Here is a 19,017-nt window from a genome sequence, read left to right on the forward strand (position 1 = left end):
AAATCATGCCCAGTGCTCCAGAGAAAAAGGTTCGTCTTTATCTACTGTAATATGTGGCAAGGACAAATGAGATCCATACTCCATACATAAAAATACTTTATTTATGCTTTTAACCTTCATTATATATGATTATTTCTTATTTGAGAGACTGAGATTAAATGATAAGAATCACTACAAATAAACTAAGGATACAATTAAGAAACATCATACACAGAGAATACAACAAAGGGCAAGTGAGTTCAACTTGACTATGCTGCACATTGCTATCCCCCTACCAGAAATTCAGAACACAAGGAGACATGGATGAGGCATGTAAAATAGAAATACAACCCAAATGTAAATGTACAGTATGCTCAGTGATTTCCTGAGGATTCATGTTTCACCCATAAATTACTTCATTAATCATTTTCATCATCATTATTAATCCTTATTGCAAATGAAAGACGACTTAGCTTAAAATAACTAAGCATTCTTAAATGAGTTCACCATGGTTAAGCTACTGCTGACTGATTAATATGCTGTAGTGTAATATGTATATATTCATCATCTTCTTTGATCTCTTTAAGTCAGAGTTTTGGCAGTCAGCAAACTGACAAGCATGATCACCAGTGAAACTGGCCTGAAGCATTTTTCTGTTTCATCATCGTGCCTGCAAGAGAAGAACCAACATTTATGCAAAACGTATCAATCAAGCTGTATGTCATCTACAAGAGTAAAAACGTCCTGAAAAGTTAAGCGAGCTTTACCTGTGTTATCCTGCCTCAGGACAAGTGGTCCTACTGAGATGTCTGCAGTGGCATGGTAGGATATGTCCCTCTTAAATCGCCTGAAGTGACCTGGGTAGCAGTGCTGGAGGAAAACAACATTAGAGACTTCTGCTGATGCACCTGTAGATAATCTATTGAATTTTTCTACAAACACACGCACACAAATTCAGTAGTACTTACAGCTGAGCAGTTGTTATTGCTCAGAAGACACAGGTGAACCCGGCAGTGAATGTAGACAGATGAAAAGTTGGTAAACTTGAACATCCTGAATGAGAATCGGGCCACAGTGGAGATGCCGTTCTGAATCAGATCAACTGTATTATCTGATGGATTAGGACACCTGGAAGACAATGAAAATTGGAGAAGATACAGTATTATCAGGTGGGCAATAAAGTGAAGTAACAGGGTTATATTGCAAAAGAGAGGGTGGGTTTTTTAGACAATCAAGAACAAGACATGAGCATGCAAAGGCAAAGTCAAGTTGAAATATCTCCTTTACTGTGCAGTAATGAGATCCCAGCGGACAGGGTAGTCGGCAATGTTGACAGGTGTGGCCCAGCAAGAGTCCAGAACGGTGGAGATCTGCCGTTCATCGACTCCTTCTGTCCGGACCTCCACATAAAACCTCTGGTCAATTTCCATTTCTATGTTACTGTCGCTGGTCAGGGGGAAGCGGAAGCCAGCGTCCTGGTAGGGGATCATCCTCATATGATACAGCCCCTGGCCAGATGGAAGCTTCTTCCTTACAATGCTATGAAAAAACAACACATAATGTGACTACACTTGAGATGGAACAGTTTCCTGCCAGGTTCCTGGTAACTTCCAAGCTGAAGCTATTTGTTAATTAAAACTTAACAGTTGTGCAGTGAATCCAATTACGCAAGGTATGCTGGACAAAGTCTTAAGGGGCATCTTTGACACATTCACATTTCACCTACAGAACAGGGACATACTCCCCTGGCTTTGTTTTAGTATTGTTGGTTTAGATGGTAGGTGTATCAAATACAACATTTAAAAGGAGATGTTATGGTCACCTCTCTACAGGGTTGATGCCCACAGCCATAGACAGGGCCTGGGCCAAAGGGTATACACAGCAGAAACGCAGATGAAGGTTCTTCTGGCGACTGATTAGACCGTTATGGGGGTCCACATCACCCTGGATGGTGTTCTCATACATGAAGTGGGTTCCATTGCTCTTAAAATGGAAATAACAAAATAGTTGATTATAATTGTAATATGTCTCACAGAGTACCTTTCTATCCAAAATGTTGTTCAGAGTGTGTCAATAGTTTGTCAATGGACTCACCCTGAGAACTGTCCCACACAGGTGGTCGTCATTGTCAAACTGGAACATCAGTCGTCCATCCTGGAGAGTCCCTTGGCAGGAGTCTTCCTGGAGATGGAGGGAACTAGAGTGGAAGCCAGCCTCAAAGAGCTGGCAGCGTGACAGGGACATGATGCCTGAACTACTGACACAAGTGACGGACGAGTCTATGAAAGAAAGAGATAATTAAAAAAAATAGTTTATGTAGTTTTTCTATAGCTTATCTAATAATTAGAGCTGCAGATGGAATTTTAAGCTCCGTGATTGGATATTCTTTGCAGAAATAGTTGAATTTCACCTTAAAACTTTATGCACCTTGGACTTTTTATCAAAGAACCAGATGTTTTCAATGGCAGTTGTTAATCTTTTGTACTAATGATTTAACTGGGTGAGTTTTATGCCATTCCAAGTCGTAGAAGTGCTTCACCACTGAGTAATGGCATCTATGAGCAGGATTAATGGGACTTTTACCTCTGGAACATGTCTGAAATAGCTCCCCCCATTTGAGAGGTTAATGTATAGTTCAGTGTTTTAAGAGGAGCTGCCCTCACCATAGCTCTCATTGTTGGGCCGATGGTGGTGCTCATCACAGAAGCAGCCATAAACACCGTCTTTCTCGCCACACCACTCATACTCTGTGCAGTTCAGTTGTTCACAGGGGTCTGACTCAGCTATGGAAACAAAGTGGAAAGGATGAGACAAGGAGTGGTGAAACTGACACAAAACAAGCAACAATCAACACATTTTCAAACAAGCAGGACAGATGGCAAGCCTGATTAAGCTAAGGATTTATTTTCTCATTTATTATCTCGGCTCTTCATAAGCCCAATGCAAACATACCACATCGCAATGCTGGCCGCCACTCAGGGATGTTCAACCCTTGAACAGAGCAGGTTTCCTCATAGGCTGAGACAGCAGAGCACAGTATGCCGTTAGCTTGAGTGTAGAGGCAGAGATCGTAGACACAGGAACTGAAAAAAGGCTCGGGGTCAGAGTACAGGTGACAGGCACTGAATGGGCCGCTAGTGTTGGCGATGACACTGCAGAGCTCAGAGTATTCTTCCTTAAAGGGACAGTCATCACCAATCTTTTCATCTGTGGATCCACATCTGAAAGGACACATGCTGTCATTACTGTCTACTGAAATAACATCCATAGAATCATCCATACTGCTTTTCATCTCGGCTCACCCTGGCTGGCTTGTGGGTGCCTTCCAGCTGTGTCCAAAGTCATTGTCATTTTGTGCCAATGTGCCATTGGGCAGCACTTTGTCATCTGAAGGGTCACTGTTGAAGTTTCCACACATCCCGGTGACTCTGCTGTCACGGTTTTGACCAACTCTGACCAGTAAAGTACTCCGGCCATCAAACTGGACTATCAGGTCAATGGTGTTGACCACAATGTAGCTTCCCTGCCTAACTACTTGAGCTAATGTTCCCACGGTGGTGGGAAGAGACACCTCGTTTGCATTCACCTGAAGGTTAGAGAGAGACAGGACAGAGGGCAATTGGTTTTCAATGTTTTCACCTGACAGATGTAGAAAGTTGTTCGTCTTGAAAATATTTAACAATTTACCGTTACTCTTCTGTTGGGTCCAATTCTGATGTTTGCACTCTCTGGTTGATTTGAGAGGTATATGTCCACTGCTGAGACAAAAGACACACGGTTGTTGCCACGGTGATTATTGGTGGCTGTTACCTGAAAGTGGGTTTCGTTGGTTCTGTGGTTCACACTCTCAGTAATGATGTAAGAGCATGTTCCCTGGAAATGAGCCACTGCCCCATCCAAGGTGATGTAGTGTGGGTCCCCCCACACAGTGCAGGTTGACATTACATCGAAACAGCCCAGCTGGCCGTTTCTGATAGCACACACTTGTGCAGGACTGCAAGGTGCAGCAGAACAGCGCAGATCATTGGGAGCGTGGCACTCACATCGCTGGGAACAACCTTCTGTCCAGAACGACTCACCAGCCTGCAGCATAGGAGAAAAAGAGATGCATAAAATATTATAAAATTGAACTTTTGCTGCACGAATACATGAAAAGGCTGCTGAGGGGAAAGGGGAGTGGGATAATTAAATGTTGCATATCACACATTCATAGTCATGTGATACACCACATATTTATGCAAGATTCACCTTTGATGCATCACAAGCTATGGCAGTGTTATGAAATGGTATGCATTTCCTGTCTCCTAAGCAGGTGAGGTTGCCTCTCCAGTCCACATCCCCATTTGTCAATTTTAACACAAACATATAACTGATGGACTATTGCTTGTCTATGTCAAAACAATCCAACACTAGATACAGTACAATTTTAACATTTGTGCCTTATTTTGGCGCTGGTTTTTATCTGCTATCTAAATATGCCTGGTCCAGATTTACAAATCAGACAACGACACAATCTATCAGATATTGTGTGCAGCCAACAAAAATATTTAATGAGGAGTTTCTCTTTAACCCTTTACAGTAGATGGTTTAAGCAATCTGATGAAAAATAACAACTGTAGTGTTGTTTTGGTATAGTTACACAAATCTGGTGTTTTATTGATTTATAGGTTTCTTACGTTATAGTAGGAGCCATCATATAGGCAGCCACAGCTTTCTACAGGGATACAGCTTGCCCCACTCCTGGCAAAGCCTTCATCACAGAAACATCCCTCTGCGCAAACCTGCTCACAGGTGGCATCAATGCTGCTTGCACAGGTGTGGCCACAGTCTGTACCACACAACTCATAATGGCTGTTGGCTGGACAGTCAAGTCCTTCATAGATGAGAAAAGAAATTATGTCAATGAGAGACTTTTTTTTTTTTTTTTTTTCAAAACACCTCTTCGATCACTTCTTCGACTTAACTGAGCTGTGGATAAACAACACATTGACAGGTTGACTTACTGCAGGTGGTGTTCTGTCTCCACGGGTAGATTTGAACATTAGCAGACTGACAGGCACTGACATATGCCTGAATGTCTCTGCACAGAAGATCTTGGCCATCATTTCCCGACACACAAACATCAAACACGCAGTCATTGAAATATGGTGTTGGGTCCACCTCCTCATGGCAGAAGCTCAAGGGGCCATCGGCTGCCTGAATCACCTCACACTGAGCTCTGGCAGGTAGGTCATTGGTACATTGTGGGCAGGAGGAACCACAGCCATCACTGCAGGTGTAGTTGCCAGGCACCTTCCAAGCTGTCCCAAACTCATCTGGAGTAGTGACCATCATTCCAAATGGGGTGATGAACTCATCATTTGGATTTCCATTGAAGTTTCCACAAAGCCCACATGTTTGTCCACTATTGATGGTAATAATTAGAGAAAAGTGTCATTAACCAGATCATGAGCTTGATTATTGAATCAATCGGCCTTTATTTGAACTGCATCTTTCATAGCGGTTACTGCAATTCAAAGTGATTTATGAATGATTGACCGGATGATAATGCGATAAAAATGATCAAAGTATATATAAAAAAACAATTAAAAAGATAAAATACAATAACAAAAAGGAGATCAGAGAAGATGAATCAAATTTTATATATATATATATATATATATATATATAGAGAGAGAGAGAGAGAGAGAGAGAGAGAGAAAAGAGAGATAGCCAGGAAGTATTAGGTTTTAAGTTTACATAAACCTGTAATTTGAAGGCACGGAGATAGACACTGTACTCCATCCATCGTACGTGACACTCAGACCAAAATCAGCACTGACAAATGTGCGAGATCCAGTTGTATAAATGGACACTCGACCTCCATTCAAGAGAACTGGCACATTTTTAGTTATTCCATTTACCTGTGCCATTGGAAAAACAAAATTGGAAGAACAAGACAGTGTCATTAGTTGATACCAATATTGGTCGGACACATTTTTTAGAACAATTTTTTTCCAACAACTTTTTCTGGTCACTAGCCACAAAATTCTTTTTTGTAAAGTTCCTCTTATCGATTCTTCAGATGAAGAATATCTATCATGGATCAGAAATGGTTCTGCTCACCTCAACCGTACCGCTGCTCTCCTTTGACATTCGGACTTCATAGCCCCACACATTCACAAAAACTTCAGTTGTGATTGAAACTGGCAACCCATTCCATGGCTCATTCTTAGCTTCCACTGTAAAGTAATGGAGTTCATCAGTGGTATTACACAATGTCGCCAGAACATAGCGGCAGGTTCCCTGGAAGTCATAGGCCTTGCCATCAAAGGTAAGGTAGTGAGGGTCTCCAGAGGCAGAGCAGGTGCCATGAGGGTTGGGATGGCAGCCATATTCACCCTCCACCACACGGCAGGACTCCTGGGGACCACAGGAGTTTGGGATACAGTAGACTGCCCCAGCAGTGCCATCACATACACACGAGCTCTGACAGTCCTCACCATCCCAGAACTGTTCACCCCCTTGCCGATAGCGTCCTTGGTGATAGCATCCGCATGATGTTGGTGGAACACACTGGTTCCCATTGAGGATTAAACCATCATCACACTGGCAACCTTCCTGACATGTGGTGTCACAGGAGAAGGGAAAGGAAAGGCTGGGGCAGGCGGAAGGACAAGTGGTTCCACAGAGTTCATAATGGCTGTTCAGAGGGCAGTTTTGCTCTAGAGTAACACAAAATAATTGAAGGTCAAGCAAGGTCAGTGGATTTATTTTTATTTCAGAGCCACTTAAATAAAAAGGAGGGAAAATTGCCTACCACAGTCTGTTGCATTCCTCCAGTGTTCAAGTGCAACACCCTTCTGTTGACACATTAGCGCATAATCTCGTAGGACCTCACACAGTGCTGATGCTGGATTGTTCGAAGCACTAATGATTTGCACACATGCATCCATTTGCAGCCATGGGTCCAACGTGGTCCAACACTGGGTAAATGGCCCATGTGGTGAGCTAAGAATGCCACAATACTCGCTAGAATTGTAATCTGTTGTTGAATTATCATTCACACTTTCCACGCATTGTGCAGCAAGGGAGCCATCTCGCCAACTGTCGCCAAAGACCTGAGAGCTGTTGACCAGGTGGCCATTGGGAGTGCGGAAGTCATCATGTGGGTGACCGTTGTAATTACCACAGAGTCCACCCAGTGAGCCATTGTAGATGCCAGGTGCAGTGACACGCACAAAGTGAGGCCAAACTGTTTGCACAGTTACACCAAAGGAAGTGCGAAGGATGATACTGTGAATGCTGCTGTGGTAGATTTGGATGCGACTGGACACTAAGCTGAATGGTAGTCTGATCATCTGACCATCAACCTAAAGGGCCAGTCAAACAGCTAGTGTCAGATTCATTGGGTGACAACATTTTCAGTTTCCATCACAAACCTTTCAGAATCCCTTTTTCCTTTTTTGGAGAAAAGGTTTTCTTTTACGCATTATGCAAAATAAGATTGCAACATTGAAGACAGAAATAATTATAATTTTTAGTAAAAACATCCTCTAGCACTATTTTTGTCACATCAGTTTTTGAAATATATATTTTAGTCACTTACCTGAACTATGCTGCTACCTGTCATTTCAATGGAGATTTGTGTACCCTCTGCCTCAAACTTGAGCAACCGGGCAAAACCCTGCTGGCCTCTGGGCACCTTTTCTGCTGTCACCACAAAGTGTGGGTGATCAGACAATCCCATCACCTTGGCAAGGGTCAATCGACATGCCCCAGGATACTGATATGCCACTCCATCAAATGTGTGATATGACCCTGGGCCCCTTGTCCAGCATGTTGCGTAGCTGTTAGGTGTGCACCCTCTTTCTCCTTCCACCACACTGCAGGATTCAAGTGGGCCACAATCGTGGGACTGACAGCTCATGAAGCCATAACTGCAGCTACATTGTCTCCCACAGTCCTCATCTAGTATTACAGTTTGTCCAGAGTGGTAGTAGCGACCCTCAAAGCTACAGCCACAATCAGCATGAGGGACACAGACCCCAGCACTAAGGATGTAGCCTGAATTGCAGATGCAACTTTCTTGAGGAGGTAGAGGGCAGTTGTGGGGCGAATTGGGGTTGACACAGGTAGCTGGACATCCTGTGCCTTGGGACTCAAAGTGGCTGTTGGGTGGGCAGGGGATTTCTATAGAAAAAAATAAAATCAGTGTTGAGTTCATGGACAATTTACTCAAAATGTTGAAGTTATGTTGCTCGACTGACAGACATACCACAGAAGCCTTGTCTCCTCCAGCTAGGCAGCTGTATACCCTTCTGTTGACACTGACTTGCATATGCACTCAGGGCCTGGCACAGAATGGGCTGGTACCCTTCTACTACACACAGATCATACACACAACTCTCCACAAAGGTCTGTGAGGGAAGTTGTTCATGGCAAGCAGCGAAAGGTCCAGAACTGTTCTGGAGGATACCGCAATGGACAGCATTGCTGTACAAAGCTGTCTGATCCTCAGAACAGGGAACACATTCTAATCCTCCACAATATACCTCACAACCAGGCTCATCATCCCCTGATGCTTGCCAGCTGTTGGCAAAATCCACATCAGAGCTCACAATCTCGCCTTGACGGGTTTGAAAGTCATCGTCAGGAATATCATTGAAGTTTCCACACAGGCCACATGTTGCATTCTGGTAAATGTAGGGCACACTGATCCTGACATAGTGATTTGTGTCATAGGATACCTCCAAGCCAAAATCAGTACTGATGATCACTGAAAAACCTGACTCATAAACCTGGATGGTGCCATTGTTGAGGTAGAATGGAGTGGCTGCAAAGTTTCCATTAACCTGAAAGCACAGCAACAAATATGCCAAAAGTAGAAATGACACATTTGGTCTTATTTAAATGAAGTACTGATTTTAACTCCAGTCAGAATTACAAACCTTTGCTTTTGCATGATGTCCCTTGACAAGCTCAATGACTTCATTGTAGACATACACCTTGACCAGTCGTGTCCAGGAAACATGAGTGCTGCCCCGGTGCTCATTCTTGCCCTCTACTCGATAGTAGGGCAGCTCTTGATCACATTGCTCTGAGAGAACGTAAGTGCACGTGCCCTGGTAGTGAAACACTGTGCCATCAAAGGTATAGTAATGTGGATCACCACTTATGGTGCAGGTCCCTCGCTGCATTGTCTGGCAGGAGAAGTGAAAGTCACTTCGCTGGCAGACTTGGGAAAAGGAGCAGGGTTGGTTGTGACACTGCAGACCCTCTGGCGTGCAGGTGCACTTCTGCGTACACCTGTTGTCGCTCCAGAATGAGTAACCCAGTGCCATGGGGTAACCTTGAAAAAAATGTAAGAAAAAGGTCATAGTAGACTTAACATGGTGACACCATTACATGTATGACCCTGCCAATTATCTGCATTACAAGTATACAGGTCTGGACAAAATTAAGAGACCACTACAATTTTTTCTGAAATCAGTATCTCTACATGTATGACAGCCACTCCATTCCAGTTTCTGTTGAATTCCAATACAAGCACACCTCATTCTACTTAATGAAGTACTAGATGATCACCTGAACCAAATTGTATTTAACAAGGAAAAGTATAAAAACTATTGCGGTGGTCATCACTATCCTCTTGCAATAGGACGAGCTGGATGGCAAAAACAGTGCTGGTAGTACCTCAAAAGTAACTGGAATCAAAAAATAACTACTGACCATGCCAAAAGAGTTGAAAGGAAAAGTTCAAGAAGGGTTCAATTCTGGCTTTACTGGCAGAGGGGTACAGTGAACGCCTGGTTGCTTCCATCCTTAAAATTTCTAAGATGGAGGTTCATAAGAAAAATGTCAAGCGGCAGACATTGGGGACAACAACGCCACAGACCGGCAGGGGGCGGAAACGACTCTCCACTGACCGGGATGACTGTCAACTCATTTGAATGTCACTCAGCAACCGTAGGATGACATCAAGTGACCAACAAAAATAAAGGCAAATGGCAGCTGGGATGAAGTGCACAGCGAACCGTTCGAACCAGGCTCCTAGGGGCAGGGCTCAAGTCATGTAAAACTAGAAAGAAGCTCTTCATCATTGAGAAGCAAAGAAGAGCGAGTATTGTATTGGTCAGTTATCAAGATTAAAATGCTGCAATATTGCGGCACTGAACTCAGAGAAACTGTCCCCAAATTATAGAAACTTTGGCTAAGGCACAAGTATGGTATGCGAAGCAAATTGGCCAGGTTAGCCAGCTAACCAAGCTGCCCCCAGTATCAAAAGAAGAGTGTTTCGCACTGTGTTTGAGGAGTGGGTGAACATGCTAGTAAAAGTCACACCATTAAGGATGACCCAGACGTTCATTTGTTGACAGCCAAACCTTTCCTCAGTGCAGCATCTGCCAAAGGAATCTCAGTATAGCAAGGCATACTGTTGACCTGAGCAGGAAGGTACTAAAACAGAGTGGGGAACCTCTTTTCTATCAAGGGCCACATCGATTTTTACACAGTCCTTCAAGGGCCATATTCAGTGGCACACAGGGGCTGTCACTGTTAACTGGTCAGCGTCTGAGAAGCTTATTGTGCATATGTGATGGGGCGGGGGAAAGGGCTCAATTGTGTCAGGGTGGCCTTGCCAGAGTGGCTAAGGTCACATGAGTTAGGGTGTGAATGGGTATTAAGCCGCCTTTGGAGGGATCTCAGGACTGCATTGTAAGTGGCATATACCACCTCCTCCTCTCAGTCTTAGCAAGAGTCAGCACTGCTCCCAGCAGTAGGTTGGTGCTTTGCAGCTCAATGATTAGTGTCGTAAGTTGACATCAGCTGGTTCCACATTAAACAGCATAGCAAATATTTTAAATTCCTTGTGTTTACTTTTCATGTCCTGCAGCCTCTTACCAAATGCCTGAAGGACATCAGCATATTCATTTGTAGTAGCAGGCTTTTTTTTGTAGAGAAGGAAATGCACAGTGTTACCCTTTTCCAGTTGCACTTGCCATGCCTTTAATTTTGCTCAGAGGGAGCTGAGAAGCTGGCTGGAGTTTGAGGTTCAGCTGTGAGAGGTATCTGGTAATGTCCACCATGAAGGCCACACCATACAGACACTTGCAATTGCTCAGTTCCACGTCATGTTTTCCCTTCATCTCTGTGAATTATTCCAGACAAACTGACAGTTTGGATTTATTTTACTTGGTCTGGTGCTCAGAATGCGGTCTTGTAAAAGCTGCTTGTTGGGCGCCCAAACTCTGAAGAGCATCAACTTTGTCCAAGCATAATTTTCCTCGAAACCATTGGGATTAGCATGTTTTACAGATGGAAGGAGGCATTTAAGATTATCCTTTTTTCATCACTATTGCTGTGTCACAAGCACACCGGCTTGCCTTTTGTTTCAACAAAAAAATCCACTATTTTGTCCATTTGTCTTGGAAAGGTGGAGAAAAGTGCTCAAAGCCCTGGGAAAAGCTTTTTTCTCTGTGCAGTTTACTGAACGTCAATAGCTGAACTAAAATGAAGAAAAAGATGGAATGTCTGTACCATGTTGGACTATATTAAAAATATACATAACTGTCAAAAGACACATTAATAACAGTGAAGGACAGCAGGGTCATGGTTTCTTGAAGGCCCTTGCAGAAGTCTACCACAGTTACACATCACTTTCATGAGGAACAGTAGTGATGTTGCCCCAAACGATGCACACAATAGTAATCACCCTCTGTATCTAATTTTACCCCTGAAAGTGCAGGCTGTTGGTCCCTGATCCGTACGGAAGGCCCAGCGACCAGGTCTGTTGACATTGCTGCTCAGGCGGAAATTTGAGTTACTGCCTGTAGCAGTGCTTAAGAATGATCCAGGTATGGAGAAATGGTAAGTGGAGTGTATTGTATCATAGCCAGCCTATAAATACAAGTGGAAAAAAGAGAAATTAATTTAATCAAAATTTGTGAGTGTATTTTTGTTGTGAAAAAAAATAGCATGTAGGCTATCAAATCCACAAAACATTATCAATTTTGGTATCGTATTTAGTCATAACAACTAAATATACATTTCACAACTGTAGTAGATCTGACCTGCACATTCCGTATGGTTGGGGCTATTATCCCATAGTTCATCAGCACGAATGTATACAGGCCACCAGAGATCAACACAGCTTGGACAGTTGTGCGCTGCAAAAGATGAATTCATTATCATATGTAATGCTTTTTCTATGCTCTGCTACAAGTCAGAAACACATTTGTTACAACACTGTCTTTGTGCATCACAGTATTAAGACATTTATTTATCATTTCATGCTTCTATGTTCCTTTTAAGTTCATTGTATTCACAACAAAGTTGCCTCCAATTAACTTTATTTATTTAGGACGTTGTTTTTTTCTTTTTGCATTAAACCCTTATATATTTCATTGTATTTTCACCTTTCAAGATGTCCCTTTTTTTGGTGACACTGAATTAAGTTGACTTACTGTTCCTTGTGGTTTCTATTGTGAATATGGTAATAGGTAAAATACATATATGCATCCTATGTATTTGCTCATTCAGAACGAGGTGACTCACTGTTCCTGTAACTGGAAAGTAGGCCACCTCATACCATGTCGCCACAAAGACCCAGTCTGCACTGAAGTTCAAACTTGGAAAGTAGTCGTTAATGTCCTGTGTAGCTTGTTGGAGGACACTGCCACTGGTGTATTGATTGTAGTAGATCTGGCCATTTCGTCTGTTGTCGAGATCTGTCCAGAATGGAGCAATGATGTCTCTGGTTCCGTGTAAAGGGAACCTTTGAGCTGTATATGTCCTCAGTGGATGGACAAATGTCAGGTGTCCATTGTGGTTGACCTGTAAATAAATGAGTAGATATAACAGTCTTTCTTCACCAACACAGAAGTACTTGTCATCGGCTACAATTCCTATATTCACAGGCTCAGATTTTGCCTGGTACTAAGACCACTGTTCTTTAATTACACTGTTTAGTGTTACAAAATTCAGACTATCACCTTCCATACTGATTAGGCATTTTGTGTATGAACTTTAAAAGAAATGAAAATATTATGTATGCAACTTTACAAAATGTGACTTGTCCATATTTTCGCAATGACCATGTATTGGAAGTTGTTTGTGATTGATGGCGGCAAAAGTAATTTCACTGCAAAATATTTTCACCATCTACACATTACAGTACATTATTTGATTAAGTGAGTTTTACATACATAAATCTGAGTATAAATTCGTCCAAAATAGGAAAAAGGTCGGAGCAGGATAATCCGTGGAGAACTTCCATCATCTGATCGAGAACTTGCAGTTCCCGATATTGGGTACAGGGGTGCTAATAATAAAAACAACACAAACAACAACAACAACAACAACACGCACACACATTTAAAAAACAACACACAAATATAGTATTATAGTATATGGAATTAGTAGAAAACAAATGGGCCATAAAACACTGCCTTTCAAACTGTGTGTGTGCCATATCAGGGCCACGGTGTGTGTGCAAAATTAACACTGCCCTGACGTAATGAATGCTTTGATTAGATTAAAGACTAAAATGATTAAGCTTCAACTTACCTGAATCCTCTGGAGAAGTCACCTGAGGAGTCCCCTCAGGAGTCATCGTGCCTATGAAAACAAACGCATGAATACAATTGGATAAATCAATACAAAACATCAATAGACAGAAAAGTCAGTTAGTGAACAACACATGAAGACCTCGTTTAGTCTGAGTGAACTTTACATTGTGTCAGTACACTGTGAGATCACTGCTGGATGTAGCTACAGGTTAATCAGAGTACATTTTGGAGCACTTCACTGCTGCAACCAGAGGGGGGCAGTGAGACACTGCCTTTCAAACTGGTATTAGGTGCCATATCGAGGCGACGCCACAGCACACATGAGCACAATTAGGGCTTGTTGAGTACGCAACATTAGTCAATTACACACTGATTTTGACACGATTGAACTGTTAAGAGTATGAACAGATTAAAACTAAGAGGTTATCAAAGCTTCAACTTACCTGAAACCCCTGGAGGAGTCACCTGAGGAGTCCCCTGAGGAGTCCCCTGAGGTGTCCCCTGAGGAGTCCCCTCAGTGGTCATCGTGCCTATGAAAACAAACACATAAATACATTTAGATAAATCAATACAAAACATCAACAGACAGAAAAGGCAGTTAGTGAACAACACATGAAGACCTCGTTTAGTCTGAGTGAACTTTACATTGTGTCAGTACACCATCAGATCACTGGTGGGTGTAGCTACAGGTTAATCAGAGTACATTTTGGAGCATTTCACTGCTGCAACCAGAGGGGGGCAGTGAGACACTGCCTTTCAAACTGGTATTAGGTGCCATATCGAGGCGACGCCGCAGCACACATGAGCACAATTAGGGCTGGTTGAGTACGCAACAATTACACACCGATTTTGACACGACTGAACTGTTAAGAGTATGAACAGATGAAAACTAAGAGGTTATCAAAGCTTCAACTTACCTGAAACCCCTGGAGGAATCACCTGAGGAGTCCCCTGAGGAGTCCAATGAGGAGTCCCCTGAGGAGTCCCCTGAGGTGTCCCCTGAGGAGTCCAATGAGGAGTCCCCTGAGGAGTCCCCTCAGAGGTCACCGTGCCTATGAAAACAAACACATAAATACATTTGGATAAATCAATAGAAAACCACAATGGACAAAAAGTCAGTTGGTGAACGACACATTAAGACATTGTTTTGTCTGAGTAAACTTTACATTGTGTCAGTACACCATCAAATCACTGCTGGGTGTAGCTACAGGTGCATCAGAGTACATTTTCAGAACACTTCCCAGCTGCAACCAGAGGGGGGCGGTATTTTTTCAAGGGACCAATTAAAATGAGATTTGACTGCAACGTCTTGTGTTCAAAGCTACTCATTCCTACTAACAAACAACCAAGTTATAATTGTGAAGCAGTAACAACTTTGAGCTCGTGATTTTAAACATGATTGCATGTCAGGTCTTTTAAGACTATGAATAAATGAAAACTAAGACATTATCAAAGCTTCAGCTTACCCGAAAACATCTGAGAAGTCACCGTACCTATGAAAACAAAATGCATTATTCATATAATGGACAAAAATGTCAGACTGCTAACGTCAATAGACAAAAAGTCAGTTTGTGAAAAAATAAATAAATGCATCAACAGAAGTAAAGGTGAATTTAATTAATTTGATTTAATCAAATACTTACTTATCATCACCAAAAGGAGCACAGCCAACATGATTTGACCTGCCATCCTCCAACGCCCAAAATCAAACCCTGCTGACCAAATATAAGAAATTAAATTCTAGAAAAAATAAAACCAACCAAACCAAGGATGCACGGCCCTCTAACCCTTTCCTGCATGGTTTTAAGAGCAAATGATGTTTCGAGACTTCAGTGCATGTTGATCCAGATCATGCGAATGAAAATGGAAGTGCAATTATTTCTGAGGAAATTTTTAAAAAAAAGTCTTGCAATGCTCAGAAATTCTGTCAAAGATCCTGCATCTGCACCAAAAACAAATCACTAGTTCATAAGCTCAGCCTTATTTTTTGTGATATTTCAGAAATATTATATTATACTAACATATAACCTGTTAACTGACTGCTTTATTAAAAGTAATTTATTTTAGCCATCAGTCCATTCAAATTCCTAATTAAAATAATGCTATAATCCAGTTGGAAATAAGCACCAGTTTTTATCCCCCACAGCAGTCTGAAGATAATGTCACACAAAAGATTAATTACCTGTTCTTATGTGCCTCTTGTGTCTCTCCTCTGCGTGAAACTGCAGGGGCTGCAGCGAGGCTTTATACAGTAAAACCTGGCTCGGATCCATGAACTTGTTGTTTGACCAGTTACAGGAATTCAGATGGAAAAAATAAAATTGCTTCCTTATAACATTCCATTGTACATTAAGAATAAGGAATTCTAAGACTGCATTGAGCAGAAACAAAAAGTAAATGAAATATTCCACCAAAGGCTTTAGTACTTCAGTACGTTATTAAAAATGAAGTGTATTTATTTGGTAGTTAATAGTTCCAGTACTCAAACTTTTTTTTTTTTAACCACTAAGGCGATCATTCCCTAACTTTAACCATAAAGTTATCTAAACCTAACCAAACCTTAACCATGGGGGCAGCAGATCATTTGAAATGGTAGTAGAAAGGCTTGTTTTGGAAGTTGCTGAACTGACCAACAACCCCTGAATACTTTCTGTTCCAAGGCTTGGTTGTTTTGTTTCTGTTTTGTTTCTGTTGAAAGGTTACGAATTGTTCGTCTGCGTAGTTCATTTTGGACTACACACATCAATAGCACAGTCGAAAAGTAAAAGCAGGCTGAGAAAAGGAGCTTTTCACATGAAAATCTTTTCATGTGAAATGTCATGTGATCAAGAGAAGGAACTTTTCAAGTGAGTTATGAGGTTATTTATCCACCAGCGACAGTTTGCCAAAGTAATTTGTAACTAAAGTAATTTGGTTACTCTCTGAATGTGCATTGTTATTCATAATTATACAGTATACATGGAAGAATTGAATAGAAATGTAGTGAATTCAGTTATTCACTTTGATAACTCGGCAAGACAAAGTAAGCTTAAGTAAGATAAGATCTAACTTTATTGATCCCACCATGGGGACATAACGTAACACTGGGGAAATTATGTATATTTATTTATTCATAAAGTGAAGAAATCTGAAATGCACATTAGCGTGCATTGAAGTACATTCAAACAAGAAAATCTTGTTCCTAAATGTCAAGAAAAAAAAGAAGTCCGTTCCTCAGTAACTAAAAACATGTTCAATGTTACAATTCATGTACATAAAACAAAGACTAATATAAAACTCTAAAGGGCTAGTGGAGGACCCAATTGCAGCACCGGCCGATTTACTGGGAATAAGGGGAAACAGACAACCGGGTTAACAATGTGCCGTGCTGAGCAGAGAGCCAACTCAGATGGAGTTACGGTTTGGGGGTAGGTCGGTGAGAAACAATCCACTGCTCAGGAATGTACTTCTTTATAACTAGGATTACCAGAGCACCAAGCCAGTATTGTGCCAAGCCACGAGCTTGGCAATAGGAAAGAGTGCCGACGCTGCTTAAAACCTTCCTGATGAGTTTAATTGAGGTCAGGTGTGCAGATGAGCAGGTGTGAAGCGTGGCTGACGAGCTGCAGCAACAGGTAAGTGCTGGGCTGGACTGTGACATACAACATTATAAAATCGAGTTATGTAAGACGCTCTGCTGGTTAATTGCTTTTACTTGAGAAAACATTTTTTTTCATGGTTCAACATTTTAGCCTATTTCTCATCCATATTTGAAGTCAGGCAGTTAAAGATTGTATTATCATTATGATTAGAACAAACATGAGCCACAGCCTCGCCTAAACAAAGAATGAACTCCCTGCCAGTAGACCTTGAAAATGGGCGTGTATTGATCTCAAAATGCAATTATGTCTTACTGGAAAAACAGTGTTGTGTAAAGAAACATCTGTAAAATGCACAAGTAAATAAAGACAACATAAGTTCCCATGAATCAGTTTGCAGAGTGCTTTGCGCTTCCTCATTTTTAACCAATATACTGTAAAAACAGGCAGCTGGGAGGAGCTCATCGCAGATATTGATTGGTGTTTACAGCAGTCAATATCACTGTTGATTGCTGTAAACACGTAAAGTTATGTTTTTGTACAAGTTATAATGTTGTGTTTATGACACAACAACAACAAAGACACAATGTCTTCAACCCAGGGAATTACAGCATAGACGATTCTAACTGACCATAGAATGTGATTGTGAAAATGATTCTGTACAGCCCCGTTTTTATGTTCATGCCATGTCTTTTCCATGTGAAGCACCTGGTGCATGTCATTTCCTTATTGGAACACACTTTGTGCTGTCATTAACTTAATTATTGTCACGAATTGTGGATGAGCAAAAACAATAAAACAAACAAGGAAGTGAACCCAAATATGCAAACTAAACAGCGGAAACAGTTCAGAGAATTTATTTTACAAAATAAGGCAAACTAAATCCAAAAACAAGAAGGTTACAAGGGAAACATCACAGATACCAAGGACCAGACTAGGAATTACTAACGATTCTCAGGGAACAAGGAAAGCCACACATAAGGGGATGATGTGACAAAGACAAAGGGAAATACACAAGGGAGGAGACTAATCAGACAGGTGAACACAATCAAACAATCACCTCCCTAAAAAAAACAAAGTCCAGAAAGTTTATAAAAAGCTGGGTGGGTGGAGGGAGGTCAAGAAGAGGTCCAGCGGAGACTGAACCACACAGGAGGATGGGCAGGCGGCCAGCAGAGGCAGAGCCTCTCAGGAGGCCAACAGAGGCAGATGCTCCCCAGAGGATGGGTGGGTGAATGGCGAAGGCAGAACTTCTCTGGAGGGTGGCAGTGAAGGCGAAGCCACTCTGAAGGCTGGCGATGAAGGCAGAGCCCTTCTGGAAGCTGTCGGCGAAGGCGAGACCCTTCAGGAGCCTGACGGCAAAGGAAGAGCCCCTCTGGAATGCCAGACCGCAGGACCTGTGGGACCTCTGGGACCCTTTTGGACAAGGCGAGAACGAGGAGCTGGGCAGCTGAACCTCAGGGACAGGAGCTGACTGGAGGTTAGCAGGACTGGGGCCAGCTGACTCAGGAGCTGGAGCTGGTGGGAGGCTAGCAGGGCAGTGGCTAGCTGACACAGGCAGTGGGTCCTTGGCTGAGAAGCTGAAACTACTGGATGGCAAACCAATTGCCTCATAAGCCAGATTTTAATGTACCCTATGCTGCTCAACGCCTCTAACATGTCAAGAAGTCCCCAAAACCAGATTTGGCTATGCAAAGGCCTAAAGCTCCTAACCTAGACTCAGAGTCCAAGGAACCATCCCAACAAATAAAAGTCAAAATTATGCCAAATGGCATCAATGTCCTTGACTTCGTCCAAATGTGGGAAAAAGTCTGCTGGGTTCAATTCTGGTCACATCATTCTGTTACGAATTGTGGCCGAGCAAAAACACAAACAAACAAACAAAAACAAGGAAGTGAACCCAAATATGCAGA

At 42.2% G+C, this 19,017-nt stretch overlaps 1 protein-coding gene across 1 annotated transcript; it reads right to left on the reverse strand.

The window, feature by feature from the left end:
• Positions 1 to 217: 217 nt before the first annotated feature.
• LOC143339021 (alpha-tectorin-like) lies at positions 218 to 15,734 on the reverse strand. Its single transcript, XM_076759996.1, is given in 29 exon segments — positions 218 to 617; positions 620 to 649; positions 747 to 849; positions 948 to 1,107; positions 1,267 to 1,518; positions 1,802 to 1,962; positions 2,074 to 2,258; positions 2,643 to 2,762; positions 2,932 to 3,200; positions 3,282 to 3,565; positions 3,667 to 4,062; positions 4,656 to 4,852; positions 4,983 to 5,383; positions 5,725 to 5,882; positions 6,085 to 6,683; positions 6,779 to 7,331; positions 7,568 to 8,151; positions 8,237 to 8,813; positions 8,910 to 9,310; positions 11,691 to 11,856; positions 12,030 to 12,125; positions 12,514 to 12,792; positions 13,164 to 13,279; positions 13,525 to 13,575; positions 13,970 to 14,056; positions 14,444 to 14,578; positions 14,993 to 15,019; positions 15,170 to 15,238; positions 15,709 to 15,734. Coding segments are annotated over 28 exon segments (6,489 nt in total). The 5' UTR covers positions 15,216 to 15,238; positions 15,709 to 15,734; the 3' UTR covers positions 218 to 561.
• Positions 15,735 to 19,017: the final 3,283 nt, after the last annotated feature.

Source organism: Chaetodon auriga, chromosome 20 (assembly GCF_051107435.1).
Source record: "Chaetodon auriga isolate fChaAug3 chromosome 20, fChaAug3.hap1, whole genome shotgun sequence".
NCBI classification, from domain to species: domain Eukaryota; kingdom Metazoa; phylum Chordata; class Actinopteri; order Chaetodontiformes; family Chaetodontidae; genus Chaetodon; species Chaetodon auriga.